Here is a 24,614-nt window from a genome sequence, read left to right as displayed (position 1 = left end):
GTGTTTGTAAAATCAAAGTCAAGCTTCCAAATTTCTTATTTGACATCTGTACTGCTCTACAGGCTTAAATAGTTTAGTTTTTCACTTTGTTTAATGGGCTCTAGGAACTTTCTGTGTGGTTTTCTCCTGCCTTTGTTTAGTGTACATATCTGGAATCGGCCTGTTTTCCTTAAGAGTTTGACTTCATTCTCTCAGGCTTGTGCATCTAGTTCTAAAACTCAAGCTTTCAATTTTGGATGATGTTAGGAATATTTCTAGAGCGACTGAGTATGTGCTGCCTGCAGAGAACTGCACTTAAGCAAATCATGAGATCAGAGAAGTTACTGCCTTGCCTGCTCTCCCCATTTCACTACAAATTCTGAAACCTGCACCCAGATATGATGCTGCTGAGATTAATCAGAAGTCCTGAGTTTGTGCTGAAACTTAGAAATCAGGTTGAAAGCTAAAGCTATGCAACGGATTTTTTGTCTTATGTTCTGTAGCCACAAATATTGAAATACTGACTGAAGATCTGGGAAAACTGAGGAGTGGTTACCTAAATTTCTTTCTTTAAAGTAAATTCCATGGGTGGCCTGCTCGTTCTGTTTCTGTAACAACTCCAACAAATAATTCAATGCAGAATTTGTGTTCACTGAAATGTATTGGTAACCTATGTGTGGTTAAAAATATTCTGTTGTAGCAGTGCAAAACTAATACTGTCATGACTTGTACTGACACACTGCACAAAGCTCAGCAAAGTCATGTCCTAGGGCATTGTCCTAATTTTTTCATTGTGATCCATAATATCAGTGTGATGTAAACAATAGTCATTCCTCTCTTATTTCTAAGGTGGGTTGGGGTTTTTCCCCTACTCTGTGACCAGAAGTAGTGATGCGTTACCTCCCAGAGACTGCTGGGATGGACTCACAAGGCTGGGTGATGAGAGTAGCACGGTTCCAATAAGGGCAGTGTTACTTCTAAACTCTAATCTACCCTATTTCTTAGGAAGCCTTAGTAACCCGAGCATTGCTTGTGCCTAAATCAGCTTATTCAGTGCTATCCTTTGCATAGTATTAAGTGCAAATATCTTGCTGATAATGCTAAAAAACTGTAAATTTCTAATGGCCTCTAGAAAAGGAGGTAATTTTCTGTAATGCTGTCTGTGATTCTGTTTAATACAGAATTCTGTTGCTGCTGCTCGCCTGTAGTTTCAGAAACCTACTTTACAGATGAAAGATTATATTGATACATACATATGAGCAAATCATAGTACAGTGAATAATTTGAAAATTTGAGATCCATTTAATTTGCTTCACTGTAGGAACATGGAAATTACAGTCTGGAAGGTTTTTGCCTTATAACTACAATCTGCATCTAAGCAGATTTTGAAACAGTAAGTACAAATAATTATTATAGGAGTATTATACTGTGTACGGCTGATGTTCATCCTCTTCCAGGTTAGAACATGAGGATCTCTAATTGTCTGTTAGATGCTGAATTTATTCAGTATTTTATTATTTCTTTTACTAAGCAATGGTGCCTTGAAACATTTTTAAAAGATAGGGATTTATAGTGACAGAATACAACAGAAAAAGAAATAATTTAGCTGACGTATTGAAGTTCATTAATTCATTCAAATGCATTTTTAGATTTGTAATGACTGAAGGTGGCCAATACCTTAATTTTATGCGTTTTTTCAAGACAACCTCTCTGGGGAAAGGGCATTATATGTTTATGTGCTAAATGAAGAAGTGGAATGAAATATAACACTTAATTAACACCCACAACTTTTACGCTACTTGAGGTTTTTTTGGTTTTAATTAATTTTTTCCTTTCTCTTCTAAAACCACTTTGCTTGTGGCATATAGTTAATCCATAATTGGAAAGGATACTAAAAGAGGTAAATGTTAGAATCATCTTCTAAATATAGAACTTTGCTTAAATTATAGAACTCTCCTTTTTTTCTTTAGCTGATGTTCACTCCTCTGACATGAGAATTAGATAATAGTGTTTTTGTTACACTCACATTTAGAGATTGCAAAATTTTAATGAAGAGGAGAATTTTTGCTAAAATGACGCCATTTCTGCCTACACTTGTTTTGGGAAGAGTGGCACCTTAGTTATGGGAAGCTCTTTTTATTTGTCTATAGACAAAATTGGTTCCTTAGTATGCTTAGGGTATTCTTGTAGCACTATAAGCTGGTGAGGGGGCTGGAGAGCAGGTCTTATGAGGAGCGGCTGAGAGAGCTGGGGGTGTTTAGCCTGGAGAAGAGGAGGCTGAGGGGAGACCTCATTGCTCTCCACACCTACCTGAAAGGAGGTTGTAGAGAGGAGGGTGCTGGCCTCTTCTCCCAAGTGACGGGGGACAGGACGAGAGGGAATGGCCTCAAGCTCCACCCGGGGAGGTTTAGGCTGGACATTAGGAAAAAATTCTTTACAGAAAGGGTCATTGGGCACTGGCAGAGGCTGCCCAGGGAGGTGGTTGAGTCACCTTCCCTGGAGGTGTTTAAGGGACGGGTGGATGAGGTGCTAAGGGGCATTGTTTAGTGTTTGATAGGAATGGTTGGACTCGATGATCTGGTGGGTCTCTTCCAACCTGGTTATTCTATGATTCTATGATTCTATAGTGTAAATATATTAGGTATATGCGCTTTGAACTGTTTGTAGCGATTGCTAATTGTTGGGAATAAGCAGCACTTTGACATAAAGCTGATCTTTGTCATCTCATGCTTTGCTTGGCATATCAAACAACACCTGGAATACTGGAATATAACTAGGAGACTGACAGAAAATAAAAAAAGGAAAAAAGTAAAAGAGAAAGTAAGTTAACGTTCACAGAGGTGGTGATTCAAAGAAGCTGATGAGCCATAAAGCTGTCATCCCTTACACTATCAGATATCTTAATTATGGGAATGCAAGATAGATGTTAATCCCATCTGTTATGCGTATGCGTGCGGATATGAGCTTTTGTGTTGAACATTTTCAATAACAGGTTTACTTTTACTGAACTTTGATTCATGTTGTTACTGATTACTGTCATGGAATAGAAAATACCCATGGTTTAAACTTCCTGTAGGAACAGTTTTGAGGAAAATAGTATTTCATTATGGGATAAGTGTATCCCTATCCATTTGATAAACACCACATTGTGCTCTGTTTATCATACTACAGAAGTTAAATTTTTATATTGCTTTTGTCCCTGTTTGTATATTAAGTGTGCTTGTTTTAGATAAATTTGGTGGATTTGTGTTTCACTTATGGCCAGTGTGAAACACTGAATGCCACCTGTGAAACCAAGCAGGTTGCTTCAAATTCGAGGTTGAGTTGTGCTTGACATAAAAATCCTACAGCTCTTTGAATTGGTCTGATAAAGCTTAGATTTATGGAACTTCTACTGCGTCACTGTGGTGGTCACCATGCTGCAAAAGCTCTGTGTTCTATTCAGGATGGAATGATAAGCAAGTAGTTTATATTTCTGCACAGTAAAGGAGTTAGTTTTGGGGAGTGTGTAATTGGTGTTAGTGTCTCACTGGTGTAAGTAGGAGTTGAGTGTATCTTTGAGTCAGAATAATTAGTATGAAATTATGATTAATTTAAAGCTCAATTTCTTTGCACTCTAATCTTTTGCATTTTCTTCCTTCAGATTCTGAAGTAATTATTTGAGGCAGGGTTGAGGGTTTTGTTAACATCAATTAATAATTTGGGGGGAACGCGGTGACAATATGATACAACTCCTGTGAGACTCTGCTGGGTTTTAAGCTTTGTCTCCACTGTACAGTTGTCAGAGTAGTCTGCTCTTGAAGTGGATGATGGTTCTCAGTTACTGGAGCATTCCTGTACCAGTCCACTGATGCTGACGCAGCACGACTTTCACAAGGAGCTGCATTAGTGTATAAGTGGAGCACATCACAAGGTGTTCCTCACAAGCCTTGCAGTGCTTTGTAGTGTACTGTGCACTGGGAAGTGGGAGTGAGATTGCCCTGTACCCATCACCAGGTTCATAGACATTTTCTTCTTTGCCATCCTCACTCTCTCATGCTCTCCTGAAAGGGGTAGGCACTCAGCTCTTCTGAGTGTTTGCATCTCAAACAGCTGCTCCTTGACCATGCTAAGCAGAGGCCACAGGCTGAATGAAAGTTTCCTTCTGGGTAAGTCCCTCCCAGAGTAGCTATCAGCAGGATCACATTTTGTTTTTAAAATGGAGTCAGAAAGAGTTTTTTACTTTTAAAACACCAGGCTTTTTAAAGCGCCGGGCTTTAGTCTTTTAAACATTGTTTCATGAGTTGTCTGTACACATACTCAGAAGCTGTTATCTAGTTAACCTGATTGGCTCATCTCTTATTTTGATTTCAAGGCACCATTGTTTTAAGCAACAGAAGTACTTATTATCAAGTATTGATGGAGCTCTATTAGCCCAAGATTATGTATTATGGATAAATCTCTAGGAAGATCTGAAAGAATGGGCTCCTTAAGAATCTTGAAGCTCACCTGAGACTAATGAAATTATGTCACTTTTCCTTTTAAGTGGAAATTGAAGAGTCACCAATTCATTAGAGTTCAAATAAATTTGACTGAATAGTCTTTGAGATTCAGCTCTGGAAGTAAAATGTAGTTCATTAACTGTGAATCATTTGTACAGCATTCTTGCTTCCAGGGATATTTATCATCAGAATGCAAGAAAAGTTCTATTTTAGGAGAGGATTAGATTTTAATTTACATGGAAAGCCTCCTCAATGAATAAAACAGTTCACAAAAAAAATCCTGTAATGTTTCCTTTAGAGATACATTTTAAGTATGAGGCATTCTGACCTGTGTTTTTATGCCTCCAGTGACCTTAGGCACAAACCAGGTATTGCAAATGTAAATTTAAATTTTGAAGGAATAATTATTGTTGTTTGAGATGTAATTAAACCTTCACCTCTGCACTGACAATCAGTCACAGACACAAAATAAGAAGGTGTTTTTAAAAAGGTGTTTCATCTCCAGTTCTGTAAGCATGCATCCACAGAAAAAATTCGTAACATATGTCACGGGACATCAGGTACATACAGAGTAGCAACAGTTTGTTTTCTCAGCAAAAATTTGAATGGTTAGTTTGTTTTCCATTCTGGTAGTTTTCAAGTGAAAATAACTGGCTTGCTCTGTGTTTATAAGCATATGTAAAAGGTAAGTATAGGTAAGAATAGAACTCTTCTGTTTAGCATTAAGCAGGTAATTATATATGAAAGTGCAAGCTAAACAAATTCAATCTAGAAAAGAAGCGAGGAATTTTACTAGTTGAATTGATTAAGCATTGGAGCAACTTCTCTGGGAATGCAGTGAATTCATTTTCACTTTTAAATCAAGATTAGATGTCTCTTTTTTTTCAAATAAATAGATGTATTCACTCAACCAGGAGACAGAAGTTTGATGCAGGAATCATTAGCTGTAATTCTGTAGCCTGTATTATTCAGGCAGTCAGACTATTCCATCATAATGGTCTCTTTTGACTCTAAAATGCACACTCTCAACATAACTACCAGTTAATAATAGAAGGGGTAATAAAGTGAAGTACACAAAGGGGCCAAGTTACTTGTCAGCTTTGTAAACTGCAGAGCTAGAATATTGTTTTACACTATGGCATATAATTTAGATGTAGCAATATATCAGGTAAGCTTTCTAAGGTGTGAAAGTGGCTGTATGGAAAGATTGATTAGCTCTTGAACCTCCTTGAGACACAGATTCTCCATTATTCCTTGGAAATAATGCAGACTTGTCCTCATGTGTTGTAGAGTAGATATCTTAGTGTTTCAATATCTTGGGCATAAGGACATACAAATCTCTGTGCTTGTCTGTTCCTGTTCCAGATGCTCTGTATGATGTCATCACTGTGGGAGCCCCAGCAGCCCATTTCCAAGGATTTAAGAATGGTGGTCTCCGAAAACTGCTGAGTAAATTTGAGGCAGAAAGACGAAAGTAAGTGGTTTTGTAAGTAGCTAGGAAAACATCAGAAAATTGCATTAAAATCGTACAAGTGCACTGAGTAACAAAGTAGTTTATCTCACTGAATGCATGGAAGAATAAAATAAGACTTGACAAAGATTCTTTCATAAAATATTTCATATATCTTCCCTATTTTGCTGCACTGTGAAATTTAATACAATTTACTTTTAGTGTCAAGACTTATTCTGAGCACAAACTCAAAATTATGAAATTTTCTTCCCATATTTCAGGAAGCTTGAGGGATATCAGTGCTTGGAAACATGCTGTTCAGAATGAGCTATCGCTTCTGTAATTCTTGCCCTAAGTGGAAAGTAGCTATAGACATTTTTTACAGTGCTCAAAAAAGTGTCGTAGGTACAATATCATAAAGAATAATAGGACAAATTATAAAAAAATCTGCTGTTGACTAGAAGTTGTCACCAAAGCTGAAACCAAGTGAAACCCAAAAGATATGTTTGCTTTGAAAACTGAATTGTTATTTTTTCTATTTGCACTGCATGACATAAACCCTATTAAAATCTTCTGAAATCTTTCATTTCCCTGTCTGCTTCTGGTGGCAAAACTTGCCAATGTAGCATGAATGACACTAATCATGTGAGACCCATGAATGGACTTCATGTTAACAGTAGGTACCTGTTCTGCTGTCAGCAGACTGGTATAGACGGCTTTATCCCCATGATACGGAGACCTATGAAATACATGCTTCCTAGTGAAGAAAATGTCTAAAGGTGTTTCTTGAAGTATCTACTACTTAACTATCTGATTAATTGCAGAAGTATTTAGTGGATCTTTTCCACTAAAGAAGAAATTTAACTCATAAGTGATATGAAGAACTTTGCAGTTCCAGCCATCACAGTCTTCAGCTTTCAGCAAATGAACCATTTCTCACTTGTGCAGTCTTGCGGCATATCCATGCTGGCAAAATGGGATTTCCCAAAATGGATAATAGCTTTGAGGCAAACTTGAAATTGTTATCTGTGATTTCTGTTCATTGGAGAGAAAAAAGGGAAGATGCCTTATAGGGAGGACACCTAGCCTTTCTTAAGTTTTTCCTGGGAGAACAAATATTATGGTATCTCAGGAATTGAGTAAACAATGCCTTTGTTTCTTAGTTGCTTATAACAGGTCAGAGGAGAAAGATGATGGGCTAGACTTCTTTCTTTGGATCCTGTGCAACATAACGTGTCAAGAGGCTGGAATGGCACAGGATCTTTTTGACTTCTTGTTTTCTTTCAGTCTTACTTCACAGACTCAGCAATGTAAACCTCCAAGTTAATAGAGTGGTGTGCTTATGAGCACTGGGTAAAACTTTGTGCAGGTTTTATCAAGGCATTTCATGCCTATTTCAAAGTGCCTACTATCCCTGCTTCTTAGACTTTTCTGCATCCCTCAGAAGCACTTGTATTTTGGTGACTTCAGGAACAGGATACTGGACGTTTACTTTGACAGAGCTGTTTTCTTTGTGTTTCTTTGTTGCCCTGGAAAAGCAAAAGTCCATCTTTAGGATGATATTACTAGGGTAACTATGTTACTGTCCTGCCAGACTGAAAAAAAAAGAACAGCACTGAAAACAGGGGACTGTAATTTTTAGTATCACTTACCAGACCTGAAGAAATGGTTGCTTTATGTATGAATCCACACTAAGTAGAAAGGAGGGCACCTCCAAATTTCATCTTGCCTTCTTTCTTCGAGGGCAGCTCAGAGAAAACTCTTTTCTTTTTTCAACCAGAAGAACTTGTGTGAGTCGAAAGAGGGGAGAAAGCAAGATCTGAATATGATTTCACTTATTTGAATATTCAAGAATGGGTCTGCTTTAAATAAATACATTAAAGGGCCTTTCTCAGTCTTACCACAGAGAAATTTATTTCACTCTGGCAGTGACAACTTCATTTTGTATGCACCTGTTTGTTTAACTGCATGAGGATACTTTGAGGACACGTAACATTTCCAGGGACAGCTTTTGCAATTTAAATTTTCTGTTTTACAATGGCAGCAGCTTTTCTGAAGATTTGGTTGAAGAAAGAAGTGATATCAGTTGGAATATATAACAAACAGAAGAAATGCAGATTTAGCAGCCGTTTCCTCTAGGCTGATTTGGAGGCCTAGAGAAACACGTAGAAAGGGGTTATTTCTCAAGCCATCCCAGTAGCTTTCAAATTGTTGTTAGTCCACGTGATGGAATGCCTTGCATGCCTTTGACCTTCAGGCTGATTATTAGAACAGTTTATTGAAATATTCAACAGTGTCAATATGTCACAAAATATTCCTTGCTAAAACCTGTACTTGTGAGATCAACAGATGAGAAACTGTTAACTGGTAGCAAGGTTATATCCCACTTTGCAAGAGTGTAATTGCGCTTGCAAGTGCCAAACCAAAGCAAGAGTGAAACATATGTTTCATGAATGCTTATCAGACAGAAGAACGTGGAAAATATGTATCTGAAGATAGGTCTGGCATATTTTTTATTACACAGAATATACATCTTTTGGGCAGACAGAAGAAGGGAAGGTATTATAATATTTATAAAAATTCTTTTTGCGATTCTTATTTGTTGCCACCAAGCCAGTCATATTAAAAGAAAATGAAGAAGGTAGATTTCTAAAAGTATGATCTCAAATAAGAGGGAGAAAATCTTTTCTTTTGTGTGAAAAACAGGATGTAGTGGTATGTTATGGGAAGCCAGATCTATTGCTTTATAACCCGTTCACAATCTGTACTGTTATTTATTTATAACAAAGAGGTAATAGACTTCACCACTACAAACATTGGGCATGTCTATAAGGCATGACTCTAGCGTATCTGTCCCTTTGGTAGCTAGTAGAGAATTTCATAAGAGTGGTAAGAACAATGGGTGCTTTTTTTTTTTTTTCAGTCTTGTTAGGCATGACAGCATTTAAATTCAAATAACTGATATGTAGTGATTAAGGTATGCTGAAGCATTGCACAATGTTAATTACATGTGTGTGACATACAGTTATTTAAGAAATATTTTTTCATGATGCTGCGTTGATTTGTTCTTTTATTTTTTTCTGCCTTAATTCTTGCTAAAAGAGAAAATAAGTCATTTGTTCAGATTCAGTCTTCTGCTGGTATAGATTACTTCTACAGCAAATGGAAGGGCTTGTCTTCTCATCAGTCTAGATGGCACAAAAAATTATTATTTTTAGAGCTCAGTTGTGCAGGAACATTCACTAAGCTATGCCTGTATAATGCCTCACTGTTTGAAATGTTCATAAATCACTTTCAAGGACTGCAAAGGACTTTTTTTTCTTATTTAAAATCTAATTCGATGATCTGTGCTTTAGCCAAAACTCATAGACTTGTAATTGCAATATTTTTCATGTCCCAATACTAACCAGCAAGAAAAACAGAGGTGTCCCACAAGCTGCATTAGGTTCTTTGATTCACTATGGATTGTACATAATTTCTAGCAAGTTCTTTAGAAATGATCCTGCTTTGAATTAACACAAGCTTAAAGCTGGAATAGTACTGAAAAATTTTTCTACTGATTTTTTTTTTTAAGCCTTAATAATTTAATTTGGGTTTGAACTATCTAAAAGGACCCTTTGTTTGAAAAGACCTGGATTTTTTTTTTGGTCAAGGTAAGAGGTGTGCCTCTCCACCAACATGCCCATTACCAGGGGCTATATCAATGCTGAGATCTTCAGGGTTCCTATTACCTGGGTTTCATAACCTTCAACCCATTTCTGTTCTCTGAGGAACCTGAAATGATACCATTTCAGAGAAAATCCCAGAGATGTTGAAATAATAATGATTAGTGTTTGATCTAATAGTATTCTTTATTCTCAAAGGAAAACCACAGCCTGCCATGCAGAGCACTTTTCAGAGACATTATTCTTTGCTCACTTTCGCTTTTCTGCGTGTGTGTGTATATATATATATATATATATCAATGCATGTGTGAGAGAGATTAGACTTCATGGAGATGAATGTTTTTTCACTGACCATAAAATCAGTGTATTAAGGTTGTTGGAAGTTTTGCTGAGAAACTGCTGAAGTTTGTGCTATTCATTGGGATATGAAAATCTCATCACAGTGTTTCAAGCTGCTAGGCTCTCTGGACAGAATTGCCTGAAGTGTTTCCTTAAGTAGGCATCAAAGAAAGTGATCTGGGGCTGAAAAAAGAAGGGAAGGAGGAGTTGGGGGACCTTCAGGTGCGAAGGTTAGACAGGACCACTGTTCCATAACATGGACTCTAGGAGTGGCAGGAAGAGCGTGCAGAAGCTTCTCCCCTATGTTAAAGTCTACCTGCATCTACCTGCATGTAAAGATGCTTTTAAAATTAATTTGATGAACTGCGGAAGACCTTACCTAGGTGTTCAGCCTTCCTGGAGTGAGTCTTCCTAGGAATATTCACTGTGAGATTCACTTATATCGCTCTGGCATCTGTCCTTTTTAGTTCTCTAGAGGGCTGACGAAGGGCATTTTGATCTTTATTTTCACTGAAACACATGTTCTGTTAGCAGCTGAAGGCATTGATGTAGAGTTATCCTAGGGGTCAGTTAGGAATGAAGAGGAAACAGATAAGCAGCAAGAGAATGTGTGTACACACAGCCTTAGCCATTACTTCAAGATAAGGATTTGTGGAGATCTGGACTTCATAAGTAAAGGTAGATTAGACAGAACTAATAACATGATTTCATTTTCTTCAGTATTCAAAGTTAGAATTTCCAAGTTTGCAAAAGAATCTTAAGGAAATAAAATTAATTCCAACTTCTGATCTCTCTCAGGTTTGATTTCAAAACCTCAGCAATGATCACGTTTCAGTTTTATTTCCTGAGGCAATAAATTATCTTGAGTTTTGTTATGTAATCAATTTATTTTTGATCATAACTTCTCACTCTAGACAGAATACATGTGATGAATAAATAAGCCACTGAGTTGGTATCTTCAATAACATACGTAAACTCAAGGTTATCTAGGGGTAGATGTTTTTGCTGTGTATACTTTAACTGTATTCTCGATGTTAACGTCTGTGGTTTTGACCATGAAAAATGTGAGGTCAAATGTTCATTTTTGGAAGAGTTTAACCCAGTCCCATATGGTGACAATTTAACTCAGTCGCACAAATTACTCTGTTAACAGCAGGAGTGGATTTACTTGTAATGTCATTAAAAATTAGACATTTAGCACATTGCGGTATTTATTTTCTGGCAAAATCATTGTTAACGTAGAGTTAAAATTGCAGATGTAGTGAATGTAATCCTTATTGAAATTATATGACAATGTCATTAAACTAATTTTAAAACTGAAATGACCGCTGACAGTCATGTGTACCTAGTTAATGATGGTGCCAATATATGGAAGTGATTAAGTGTGATTTTTGTATGCTTAGTGAAAGCGTTGAAACTTAACCCAGAAGACATTATTATAAACTTTTTCAAAAGGTACATGACTAATAATATATTTTACATATCAAAGGTAGGTTTTCATAGTGCTGCTGATTTCTTATGCTGGACCTAGCCATGTGGCCTTTGGCCTAATGCAGGTTTCTTCATACTTGTCATTACCTTCATCTAGTTTCTGTGAAAAGTTTCTCTATATGTTCTGTTGGCAGCTGCTTCTCTTAAGTAATACTACTTATATACCATAGCTACATGCAGCAGAAAGCTCTAAAAATATTTATTTATAAGAATTACTAATTTCAGTGAACTGGAAGTAGTAATGTCTTTTTATGTCTCAGACTTGTCTTAGATGCAACAGCGTCAAGCCACTGTTAGGAGCTTCAGATAACTCCCAATCACGCTGTTTCTGGAAAATAATTACACATTTCCTTGGGGGAAAGAGGGAAGTGTCCCTCAAATGTGGAAGAAACTGAATATTTGGAGTTGTTACATGCTTTCCGGGGTTCAGGAAGCGTTAAAATAAGTCAAATAATGAGGTCCGATAGAACACTTCCTTCTGAAGAAAGAGTCATTCTCTCTTCATTATTTCCTTTATATAAAAGTTATGATTGACTTTATTAGAATGAGAGCTACCCACAGGTTTAGTATCTCTCTTTAGTCTTTCTTTTCTTATAGCATTGTCTGTAGCTTTTCTGCTTCAATGTTCAGTGAAGCTTAGAGCTGTGAGACATCAGTCAAAACGATCTGGGAATTAGAGGCTGAGGGGAATCCTAGAAAGGAATATGTGCATGGTGAGGTTGATAACAGTGTTAGCCAGATTCACCCTGCAAAAAGGCTGTTTGATAAAGGAAGAGAGAAGTCTGAAGGGGAATTACAGAAGGTTATTCAGCGCTATGAAGTATCAAGACTTTTAAGACGATGTCTTCACTACAGTTAAAGTAGAATATTACTCTTTGTTCCTACCCTGTCTATTGAAAGCTTGAGAAGTTTCAGTGAATATAGAGACTAATCTAACTTTAAAAGTTCATTCACTAGCAGTGTTGCCTCCTTGAAGGCAGAGCTGTCGCTGTTTCCTCATTTCTCAGAGGGGTAGGGATTTTTTTTTTTTGCCCAGTTCATTAGGAGAGACAGTTTATATGATTAATTTTGTTGAAATATTCAGAATTCTGACCTCTGCACTCAGCAGTCCAGCAACTCACGAAGTGGACTGCGAATAGAAGATTCAGTTATTTTGGTGTGGCTGGTAGCTTGACTGATCATGGTAAAGCTCCTCTGACTCAGATGCCATTCATCCTGGCTGCCTCCACAAAGAATTGTGTCTAAAAATGGAGTCATTACTGAAAGACAGAAAAATAGGATGGGGTATTTTGGAATTTGGGACTGCTACTCAGTAAAGTATCTAAGCAAGAGGCTTTGTTTTAAGACTGCTTGAATCTGTACTCATTTGCCGAAAGATTTAAGCCTTTTAAGGTTTATGGAAGTGACTTCATTTGGACTTCTGAATGTGCATTTAATTTCTAATTTTTAGAAAAATAATGAGGAGGAGCTGGAAGGGGCACTAGAAGACACAAAGGATAAATGAAGTAGTTGGACATCTGTAAAAGGTCTGAAATGAAAAACAATGCCTGAAGTTCAAAGGAATGCACAAGTGTCGCAATTAGGGTCCTGAGATGTAAAATTAAGAAAGAAATTAAAATTGGTGGGGAAAGGGTAGAGAAGACTGAAGGAATGTATGATGAAAAGAGACTAGAGGAAAGAAGGGAGATACATACAGAAGGAATTGGGGAGTAGTACGTACGTGGTCCTGGCATTGGTAGTGTTCCAGGAGTTGCTTGGTTATCGTTTTTCACATGTTAACGCTACAGGTTAATCTGAAACTGCAAAAGATTTTGGTTTGGGTCTCTGAAAGACTGAAGCAGTGCTTTATAAAGGGAAGGATTATGTACAAGAATTTTAGGTGGGGAGATATATACTACAGCAAAAAAACCCTGTAGTTTTGTGGGTGCTGTCTAAAATGGTGTTTTGGATCAATGATATAAAAAGATACTGCATTATTAGTAAGTGTTGAGGGAAAAAAATGAGGGATAGGAAAAGAAGTATTTCAAAAGAATTGCAGTGGTTTCTGAACGGTTAAAAGGAAAGCAAAAAGTTTGCAGATGCATTTGTGTGTTTTTGTGGCAATTAACTCCCACATCTCTTTCTCTTTTCTTCCAAGTTAGGCACATGTCCTTTATTAGAAATAACTTGGATTATCACCACTTCTTGGACATTACTGATGCTAATCAAAACATAGTGTGGGCCACTGATCAATTAAACGTTAATAACTCATTTTGAAAGACTTAGTAAGGTAGTTAATAATGTGATGGGGAGTTCATGTGGGAAAAATAAGGAGTCTTATGCTCTTTGGGATTACCACCTCACTTGGTCAAACCTTTTGTTTCTCTAGAATCACATTTTAAAAATAAATAAATAAATATATGTTTTTCTTATATTAAGATCAGTCATTCAAGGGGATGAATAGGTTTAATAGTACTGCTTGGAGAGTTTAGTGGTGAGCAGTCCATTGCACTCTTCTGTTCAAGCAAGGATTCTTTTTTACCCTTAAGGCAAGGAGCATTTCAATTATCTCAGTGAAGTTCAGGTGTCTGTTATATTTACAAAACTAGTGGTTAGATTTTTAGCAAAATAAGCATTGTTATTAATAGCAGAAATTATTTTGATGTTAACGTGATTCTTTCTCTGTTGTTACAGTACTGGATACCAGTGTATTTACTATTCACCTGAAAACACAGCCAAGGCAAAAGAAGTTCTCAGCAACATCAATCATCTACAGCCTCTCATATCAAGCCATGCAGACCTGCTGCTTAATTCTGCAAGCCAGCATTCTCCAGACAGCTTGAAGAATTCTTTAAAGATGCTTTCAGAAAAAGTAAGATTCAGATCTTCACAGCAATGGAAAATGGAATAACCAAGTCTCTAACTGCTGGGTTTTTTTCTGCATAAATTGACTTTCATTCCATCAGTAAATGTTAAATGAGCTCTGCTAAAATAAGCTTCAAAATGTTGCTATCAGAAAAGAATATTATTTAGTATTTCTCTAGGCTTTCCATGTGTAAGATTAATGAAATCTATAAAGGTTGTCTTTATTTGAAAGTATAATTAATTTAATTTCATGTGTCTTTGTTATCCTTTAGTGGCTCCGTACTGGGGTTTATAAAAAATAGATTATTGTAAATAATTCTGTGAGATGATAAGCATTTATTTTCTTTCTTTTTCTGTGATACTTCAAACCAAGTTCAAGCCAGGTTTGTGCATATGGTTTAGAGTAAAATGATCAGAAATGGTGACGGAGTCTGGAAGGAGAAGCTTGGAAGCTGGTGCCAGGAGGTCTCAAATTTTAAGCCTCTTCCTCCTGTTATATTTCTCTGTAGCTGTAGGCTCTTAGTCATCTTAGTTTCCTTAGCTCTAAATTAAGGAAGATAATATTTTCCACCTGTCTCACAGAGTGCTATTGGAGATTAGCTGAAGTCTGAAGTACTCTTAAGCATATGTTATCCTATAAAAATATTAAGCACTACAGCTATGACCAGAGGGGTTTAAAAAAAGTTTCCCATCACTTCATGGGCAATACCTTCTTTAATGTGATCTCAATAAGACTTAATAACACTATCAATAACCATTTCAATATATCTTCAGCTATTGGGAAGTGATAACCTCTGTGGTCTGTTAAGTGCTATTATCCCAGCAGTACATCCTTCAATGGGAGTATTTAAAATTTGAATATTCAGCTCATCCACATACTGTGAAGGCATTGCATTGGAGCCACGGGGGAGATAAACGTTGCTTTCAGTTACAGATGTGTAAATCCACAGTAACTCTGAGAACGCTGGAGTCACTGTGAATGTCAAGGATATACAGGAAAGTAGAATTCAGCCTGGAAATGAAAGAGAGGAATTCACTGGGGCATGGAGGGCTGGCAATTTTAGCACACCTTTCCATGTAATGCTGAAGGAGGCCATTTTTAGCTGCTTACAGAAAAAGTGGTGCTCTTCTGTTAGTGATTCGTTCAAGGATATACACATGCATAAATAAAGCAAATCAAACAAAAAAAAAACGTGTTTGCTTAGAAGATGAAAGATCTGGTTGCTAAGGGGTTTGTATGTTAGCTACAGCTATTTGATTTGCCCTTCCCACCTTTGCCTATCTGGGCAGGAGGAGTGGATAATTTCAGAGTGGCTGCAGGCAGCTCTGATGATACTAACCAGCTGTTTGAACCCTGGCCTGTTGGAGAGTCTGACTACAGAACAGGACCAAGAAAGGCAATCGATTCAGTTTGGAAAAGTCACAGGTATTTTAAATTTATAGCTGGTGATTGATTATGGTTGGACTTGATGATCCGGTGGGTCTCTTCCAACTTGGTGATTCTATGATTTGTATATGTTTATATCAGCTTTTCAGGGCTAGGATTGAATTGCTGGTTAGTATATGAGCACAGGTTTCCAGAATTGGAAGTGGGAGTCTCACCTGACTTAGTCCACCTTGACAGCCCATAGTTACTATCTAGGCTCCACCTTTTGCTTGGAAGAGATGAATCCAGTTGTCTTAAAGACTGCTGCATGAACAGTTGAATACCTGCTTTCCTTTCTATTCTCAAATTTACTTTGAAGAGAAGACTATAATTGAGAAAGAGGGTGGGACCATTGCTGAAGAAGTTAGGACAGCTGCTTGAAAAGAAGGGAATAGAGTTGGAAAGGGAAGTCCAAGAAACAACTTCAGAGAAGGGCAATATTAAGTTTCAAAACCCCAAATTGAGTGAACCCACACAGTGCTGCAACTAGATCCCTTGTGGTTAATACAAAGCATCATCTCGATAACTGAAGACAAGCTACCTATATGATGTGGTACAGTATGGGAGAACCAAAACTAATAGGAGTGTCCCTGGTTATATTTAAGATAATTTTACTCAGAAACACATGCCAAACTGTGTGATGCCTACCTTTATTCTTGAGGCACGTGAGGTGCTTCTGCTCTCCCACTGTATACCTTTTATATGTAGAAAGGAAATGTTCTGTCACATTTTAGCGTAAGAGAAATTAACAACTGTTTGAAGAAGTAATAAAAAACTATTTGCCTCATGATTAAATTCCTCAAGTCTATTAAAAAGTATATCACTTTTTATTTTAAGATATATTAAGCTGGAAATATAGAATAATTCTTTCTAGAAACATTAAGTAGCAGTGAGTATATCTGAGCTATCAATAATGTGAATTACAGTTAAGTATTTATGTTAGAAATAGAAAGACTGCATGCATTGAAAGTGGAAAATTAAATCAAATAATTCCACTGCTGCTTCTCAAATTGAGCTTATTTTTTTTATTAAGAATGGTTTTCTTCTGCATATATGATTTGCAATTTATTGTAGTGTTATTCCTGAGACTAACCTTTTATCAACACTTTCTGTTAATTGATTAAGGAAGCCTTTAGCTGTCGACAAGTGTATCAGCATTTGCAGCTTGCAGAAGGCTTGATAAATTCATTTTCCAGCTATGCCTATCTTTGTTTGCAGAAATACTCTTTAGTCAAGTATCTAAAAGAATTTGCAAAGTTTTCATATCTTTGTATAGACTTGTTTTGTGATTTTAATACAATTTTATAAATAGTGATGTTCTGCAAATTTAGTTGTACTGAGCTGTAAGGAAATGTAGTTAAAAAGTAGACTGTTGTTAAACCAATGGAATCCTTGAATGGAATTTAATTACAGAAGCATTTTAGTCTCTGTATGAAAAAAAATGGAGGCTCACTTCTATGTCAGTTTGCTTTTTAAACTGACTTCTATGTCAGTTTGCTTTTTTTTTCTATTTTATAAAATCTTTATATTAAATTAAATAACTTTTCAGATAGTTACCTAATATACATTGCAGTCATAGTGGGCATTCCTTGCTTCAAGTTGTCCAGTACTTAGAATTTTCTGAAATGTAAAGCTTTTTTGAATATACCATGCCTGATGCAGAGACCTGAAATGATCTCAAGCAGACTTTGAGGGCAACAGATGGTACAAAACCTAGTGTGGCCCCACCTTGAGTATTGTGTTCGGTTTTGGGCACCACAGCACAAAAAGGCTGTAAAGGTACTGGAGAGTGTCAAGAGGTGGCCACAAAGCTGGTGAAGTATTTAGAGGGGGAGTCGTATGAATAGTGGCTGAAGGTCACTCGGTCTGTTCAGCATGGAGAAGAGGAGACTAAGGAGAGACCTCATTGTGGGTCACAGCTTCCTCACAAGGGAAGGAAGAGGAGCAGGCGCTGATCTCTTCTTTCTGACAACCAGTGACAGGACCCAAGGGAATGGCAGAAAGATGTGCCGGGAGAGGATTAGGTTGGATATTAGGAAAAGATTCTTTCCCCAGAGGGTGGTGGAGCACTGGAACAGTTCCCAAGGGAACCAGCCGTGGCTCCAGGCCTGACAACATTCAATAAGCATTTGGCCAACGCCCTCAGACACACGGTGTGAATGTTGGGGTTGTCCTGTGCTGGGACGGGAGGTGGTCTCTATGATCCTTGTGGGTCCCTTCCAGCTCAGGACATTCTATGATTCTATGAAAACCCCAGTAAAACCATGATGTTGCCATTTCTAAGGACAGGCAAGTAAGGTGTTTTGAACTTTCTTGATACGGAACTGTAGAGCAGCATTGAGGAATTGTGCTATTACAGTGCAAGAAAAGACAACTCCGCAAGACTCATTTTGCCCCTTCCCTATAGAAGATCACTAGATTTGCTAGCAATATTGTCCAAAACCTATATTCTCTGAACATGCACCACGTGGGGGCTGGAAATACATACAACTAAGATTGTCCTATAGTGCGTGAGGCAGGCCTGAAGGGCTGCATATAAGAAAACTGTCTTTGTTTAAACACCCTTTTCCGCAGGCACCAGAGACAGAGTGGGTTTGGTAAAATTGCCAGGGAGATGAGTATTGTTGCCAAGCCTGATCACTAAAGAATCCAAAATCAAGTCTGAAAGAAGTCCTGATATTGATTTAAAAATCATAACTTAGCTTAGCTCCAAGGTTCTTATTTTTAAGACTTTTGAATTTTGTTTGCAGCAAACTTCCAGCCTTTCTATGTGCATCTATGAAGGATCAAAAATAGCTTTTTCCTAAATATTGTGAACATGGTAAAAAGCAGAAACTTCTCAAGCAGATACCTAACCCAGCACCCGGAGCTTTAAGAAAACCATCAATTATTTAGAGCATTGTGGTTTAAATGTAAGTAAACTTTTGAGGGGATATTGAGGCAGGAAAGCAAGAAGAATCAGTTGTGTAGGAGTAGAGGTATACATAAAGGGGAGAAAGTATTAGCAAAAGGGATGGGATAAGAATAGAAGAAAGAAGTACTGAAACTGAGAAAAAGATTCCCAGGAAGATAGATGCTTGTCTCATTTGGAGTTTCTTTGCTTCTCCTCCTCCAGGTTTTGCATAAGAAGTATGAAAGGGCTGAATGAAACTTGACTGGACAGTGTTTATTTCTAGCATTTTGTAGCTTTCTGTGACTGCTTTTTTAAGCTGGCTGCTCTTTCTCTTATGGACATACTTTTCTGCATGCGTGTTTAATTAAGTAAGTGTGCACAAGGGCAGCTGAGCATCTGAATCTGCACACAACAATCCACTGTGTTCTGGGTATACAGGAAGGCAACTAAATCCCGCTGTCCTGGTATAAAGAAATTCAGGTAGTTGTGCTGTGAAAGAAATACAAAACAGTGCTTCATCGTTGAGCGGCTGAGGGAACTGGCGTTGTTTAGTCTGGAGAAGAGGAGGCTGAGAGAAGACCTTATCACTTTCTTACAGCTCCCTGAAAGGAGGTTGTAGCGAGGAGGATGTTGGTCTCTTCCCAAGTAACGAGTGATAGGACAAGAAGAAATGACCTCAAGATGCGGTGGGGAGGTTTAGATTAGGTATTAGGACAAAAGTTTTTACTGAAAGATTGGTTAAGCACTGGAACAGGCTGCCCAGGGAAGTGGTGGAGTCTCCATCCCTTGTAGAGTTCAAAAAACGTGTAGATGTAGCACTTCATGACATGGTTTAGCAGGCATGGTGGTGTTGGGCTAACAGTTGGACTCAATTTTAGACATCTTTTCCAACCTTAATGATTCTGTGATCATCACCTGTCAACTAGGGCCTTGGACTGAGCAGAGGAGCTATAGCAGCCTGGGTGATGGGATGTAGCAACAGGGTGCATGCTCTCCTCACTCTGACACGTGAACCCTGTTGAATGTTGTTGAAGTAATCAAAATTGTGACTCCCCCCAGCTGTCTGTCACTGTGGCTGTGCTAGTGGTTACCACCCTGCAGTGAAAGGGAACATGTGCTTGTGCTTCACCCTCTCCTATTCAGCAAGTTGTGTCGGCTGTTGGAGTGAACAGACCAGCCTGCTAAGTAAGAGGAGTAGCAGAGGTAGGGCCAGATGCTGTGTGTGACTGCAGGATGTGGGCATGCACAGCAGACCGGTGGCATCAGCAAGTGCTGTTACATGGAGTCTAGAGATATGCTAAAGACCATACGCAGAAAGCATTTCTTTTCTTGTTGGGGTTGAAGGGAGTATTTTCAAAACAGAGTAAACTTCCAGCTGTCACAGTCAACAGGGAGGATTTGGAAAAATGATACTGTGAATAACATCTTCAGAGAGCCTGGAAAAACTACTTCAAGGTTTTCTTTCTTTAAAAATAAAATAAATAAATGGTAGAATAAATAATAAAAGAAAGCTAGAAATCAGGTGTTATCACCTGCTCTGATACCTGGGTTGATACCTACACATACCAAAATTTATTTCTGGAAACACTGCTTTTGCAGATACTGCAATCTACTTAGTGTAGGGTAGTGTGGTTTTATATAAGAAAATCCTTAAATTTGTAAATCACATTTTATCTGACTCTTATTTGGAAATTACTGAGCAATGGTTGGTTACTCATGGAAGTGGCTTTTGTAGAGGCTCATCTCTGCAGGCCAAATTTGGAACTTGAATAAAATAGACTTACGTGAAGAGATTATGATACCTATGACAGATACTGTACTTTTGTGTTAATTCTTAGAACAATGAGATTGTAGGATGTAGTGAAGTCCCAAAATCCCTTGAGTTTTTCTTTATCGTTGATTTACTTTCTCTTCTGCCCATCAGGCCAGCGTGAAACAAATATCCACTTTGCCAAAGGGTAATTTGGTGTTATAATGGCTATGTCGCAATACTGCATTCTTTGGTCTAACATTTTCATTCATTTATTTTTTTATCTAGACAGAGTTATTTGTGCACACGTTTAAGGATCAGCTGGTCAGAAGTGCCCTTTTAGCACTATACACCGCCCGGCCTGGCTGTGTCCTCAAGAAACCAGCTGTGCCTAGAAACAGCACAGAAGATGGGAGTGATTTACAGCATCATCAGGATCATCCTTCTCAGATTAAAAGACAGGACTCTATACCCCATCATTCTGAGTATGATGAGGAAGAGTGGGTAAGTAGTCGGAAACTCTTGGTTGATGTTCAATCCTAAACCCTACAAATCAGCATAAACAAATACAAGCCTTGAGTGTCCTTGTCACATGTTATTGGCTGGGGAGGAAGGACTGTAGAACTGTAAAATGATATTTTTCAGGCGCATTTTATGTTATGAAACTGATTTGGAAGAATTTTCCTAAGTAGAGCGTGCTTCTATGTGCCTGCTTGGTTGTGCATGTAACAGAGCAGATGATGAGTATCTGCTTGCCCAGGGAGGAAAATAGTCTCTGTTGGTTTTTTACTTGAGTTCTTTTTGCTAGTTAGGCAGATTTAAGGAAACTGGAACGACATGCACTATTATGAGGAAAATTCCCTTTTCCCCCAAATATAAATAGTTTAAAAACACATGAATTAATCTTCAGCAAAACAGAGCTAGTTTCCCTTCGACTCTATTCTTAGGGTATGCCTGAGATTGCATAAAAGAATTAAACATGGCTTTTAGATTTTAACGTTCTTAGCATATTTGTCAAAGATTTGTATTATTTTTAATGGCTGAGATTTTGTAAATGAATTATTTTGGTGGATGTTTTTGTAATATGTCTGCCCTTTATTGCATACACCCTGAACTCAAACTGTTTTTATTCAGTTCAGGCTCATACTTCCAGTTCATCACTGTATTCTTATAAATGTAAAGGATGCCAGCATATTAATCTCTATTGTAAATGATTAATAACTTGTGTGAGAAACAGTACTTACACTTGAATTGTAATTTTTGTCCCTACCACAAATAAGGGAAGAAGAATATGTTTCTTCTAGAGAAAAAACAGTTAACTCCTTACTGCATGGGATTTAAATACCTTGAGATTTAAACAATAAATAAATAAGACTTTTTTTCTTTTGTCTCCTGATTTTAAAGCCTTGAGTTAACTCTTTTTAGAACCTGAGGTGATTCTTTTCTTGAAACGAAAACAAAATGTTTGTTTCCAGCTGTTGAAACATTCAGAAAAATAAATATCATAATAGAACTGAAAATGAGAAATTTTGCTTTGGAAAAATGGCGTTTTTGTGCAAGTTGTATTCTAATATACTACTTCTGTCTCTGTAGAGAGAGCTTTACTGTATTTAGTTATTGATCTTTTTCAAAAAAAAAAAAAAATTTTTTCCAGGGCCTTGGTCCTCATCTATTAAAACATAAAAGCACAATAGTTTAAAGTGTATCTTTTTTTTTATGGTGAATTAGTAAGATTAAGTATGTATTTGTTTTCTGAGTTAAACTAAGTCAGAGTTACTTTTAAACTTGAGACTGTATAAATCCTAGAGAATTTTTTTATTTTTCTGAATTGGAAAGATTAGTTGTCCATTACTTTTCAGTTATTACTGTCAATGGTGGTAATGAGTGTGAGCTTTAATGATCAAATTGCTTCTAGCATGATGAGAAGATAAAGACTAAATGTGTGAAATTTGGAAAAATACTTAGTCTACTCTGAAAGTTAAGTATAAAGGAAATAACTTTGGGATGCATTGCTTTGTATGCACTGTGTATGTTCTGTATCCTCCTTTGTTGCTGGGGGTTTATGCCACAATTATCAAGCACTAGAGTTACATTCTACAGTTGGAATTTCAATTTTATTTTTGCCCAAAGTCTAAATTGGTGACATCCAACACATTTTTAAGCTGACTGTTTATCCAATTCTGATGACTGCATTATCTCACAGCCATCACAAATGTGAATTCAAGGTAATATTTAAAATCTAGGTGGGATCCACTCCCTTCCCTGGTGTCCAAATTTGTCTTTTAAGGAATAACTCCCAAGTTCTTAACTGTACAGGCTGCCCTTTCACTGAGTGATCGGTGTTTTCAGAAAAAGCCTTATTCTCAGTAGCAATGCTGTGTTGCACCCCTCTTCTTTGATACGAAGTACAAATATTCATCCCAGAGTAGCTGACAGCAGTATGGATTGAGCTATTTATATTGGTGCACTACATGTAGGCAGTAGTAAAGCATTACTATTGAAGGAAAAAATATTTAAATTGAGAGTTTTAGATTGCCTCTGGGTAGATATACTCTTCTCCTCTTGCCAGCTGCTTCTTCTATCTAGAACCTCCTTGAAGGAGGAAACAAAGCAACTTGTCATGTATAGTACAAGAAAAGGTGGGCCCATTGCCACTTGGAGCTGTTTCTGCTCTACATTTCTGACTGACTACTTAATGTGATTGGAGCTATGAAGAACAGATAAAATGGCATTTCCAGTAAGTTATGTACAAACAGTGACATGGTATTCGGACACGGATCTGAAATATCAACCTGTGTATGACATATTCCATTCCAAAGCACTGTCACGTCACAAGGTGGTGTTAATCATGCACGTTAGTTAAGATTTGCTTTATCTATGAGCATGCCTCAGAAGAACCTTAGGGTGGAATATGGCTATCAACACAAATGAACCCATATTCTTTTCAGAGCACTGCAGAATGCAGTTGCTGTGCCTTACTTGGCATGAGTGAAGCATACAACTGTAGTAGTGCATGTGGAAGGACAAGAGATGACTGACGAACTCTGCAGTTAATTTAGAAAGCCTGAGAAGACTTTAAAAATTAAAAGACAGCCTCTAAGGCTCCAGTGGCCAGCGGTGCTTGGGAAGATGACATCCAGTTCAGTGCAATGACAGGAAAATAATTTATTGTAGAAGCATGGAAGGGTTTGTGTTGGAAGGGGTCTTAAACACCATCCAGTCCCAACCTCCCTGCCATGGGCAGGTACACCTTCCACTAGACCAGGGTGGTCAAAGCTCTATCCGACTCTGCCTTGAACACTTCCAGGGTTGGACCATCCACAACTTCTCTAGGCAACCTGTCCCAGTGCCTCACAACCCTCCTGGTGAAGAATTTCACAGAATCACAGAATCACAGAATAACCAGGTTGGAAGAGACCCACCGGATCACCGAGTCCAACCGTTCCTACCAAACACTAAACCATATCCCTCAGCACCTCGTCCACCCGTGCCTTAAACACCTCCAGGGAAGGTGACTCAACCACCTCCCTGGGCAGCCTGTTCCAGTGCCCAATGACCCTTTCTGTAAAGAATTTTTTCCTAACGTCTAGCCTAAACCTCCCCTGGCGGAGCTTGAGGCCATTCCTTCTTGTCCTGTCCCCTGTCACTTGGGAGAAGAGGCCAGCACCCTCCTCTCTACAACGTCCTTTCAGGTAGTTGTAGAGAGCAATGAGGTCTCCCCTCAGCCTCCTCTTCTCCAGGCTAAACAACCCCAGCTCTCTCAGCCGCTCCTCATAAGGCCTGTTCTCCAGCCCTTTCACCAGCTTTGTTGCTCTTCTCTGGACTCTCTCCAGAGCCTCAACATCCTTCTTGTGGTGAGGGGCCCAGAACTGAACACAGTATTCGAGGAGCGGTCTCACCAGTGCCGAGGAGCGGTCTCACCAGTGCCGTTATATCTAATCTATATCTTCGTTATATCTAATCTAATCAGCAGATCAGACACTTGCCGCAGGAGCTTGTCCCCCTGGACATACCTTTTGTGGGCAGGTCTGACACCTGCCCCTGGAGAAAAGGTCCAGCTACTTCCTGCAGTTCATGCACTGCAGCCTCTCCCTTCAGCAGCAGCTCAGTCTCTGTGGAGGCATCAACCATCACTGGGGTAGATTGTGCAGTCCCCCAGCTGGAGCTCCAGCCTCTGCTGTCAGATGAGTGCCCACCATTCTGCCTTTAGGGTTAGGCAGGATAAATGCCCTTGACCTGTGCAGATGGCAATCAAGTTTCCACTCATACACTCTGAAACGAGGGAGTTAAGTTGCC

General features: G+C 38.2%; 1 protein-coding gene across 7 annotated transcripts in view; it reads left to right on the top strand.

Moving 5' to 3' along the window:
* INPP4B (inositol polyphosphate-4-phosphatase type II B) overlaps positions 1–24,614 on the top strand; it is a 323,774-nt gene that overhangs the window by 231,153 nt on the left and 68,007 nt on the right. For all 7 annotated transcript variants that reach the window (XM_069855285.1, XM_069855288.1, XM_069855287.1 and 4 more), the window contains 3 exons: positions 5,826–5,934; positions 14,079–14,256; positions 20,607–20,822. In XM_069855285.1, coding sequence (XP_069711386.1) covers positions 5,826–5,934; positions 14,079–14,256; positions 20,607–20,822 — 503 coding nt within the window. The remainder of the gene's footprint in view (positions 1–5,825; positions 5,935–14,078; positions 14,257–20,606; positions 20,823–24,614) is intronic.

Source organism: Phaenicophaeus curvirostris, chromosome 4 (genome assembly GCF_032191515.1).
Source record: "Phaenicophaeus curvirostris isolate KB17595 chromosome 4, BPBGC_Pcur_1.0, whole genome shotgun sequence".
NCBI classification, from domain to species: domain Eukaryota; kingdom Metazoa; phylum Chordata; class Aves; order Cuculiformes; family Cuculidae; genus Phaenicophaeus; species Phaenicophaeus curvirostris.
The sequence above is the reverse complement of the archived record's forward strand: the minus strand, read 5'-3'. Positions and strand labels throughout refer to the sequence as shown.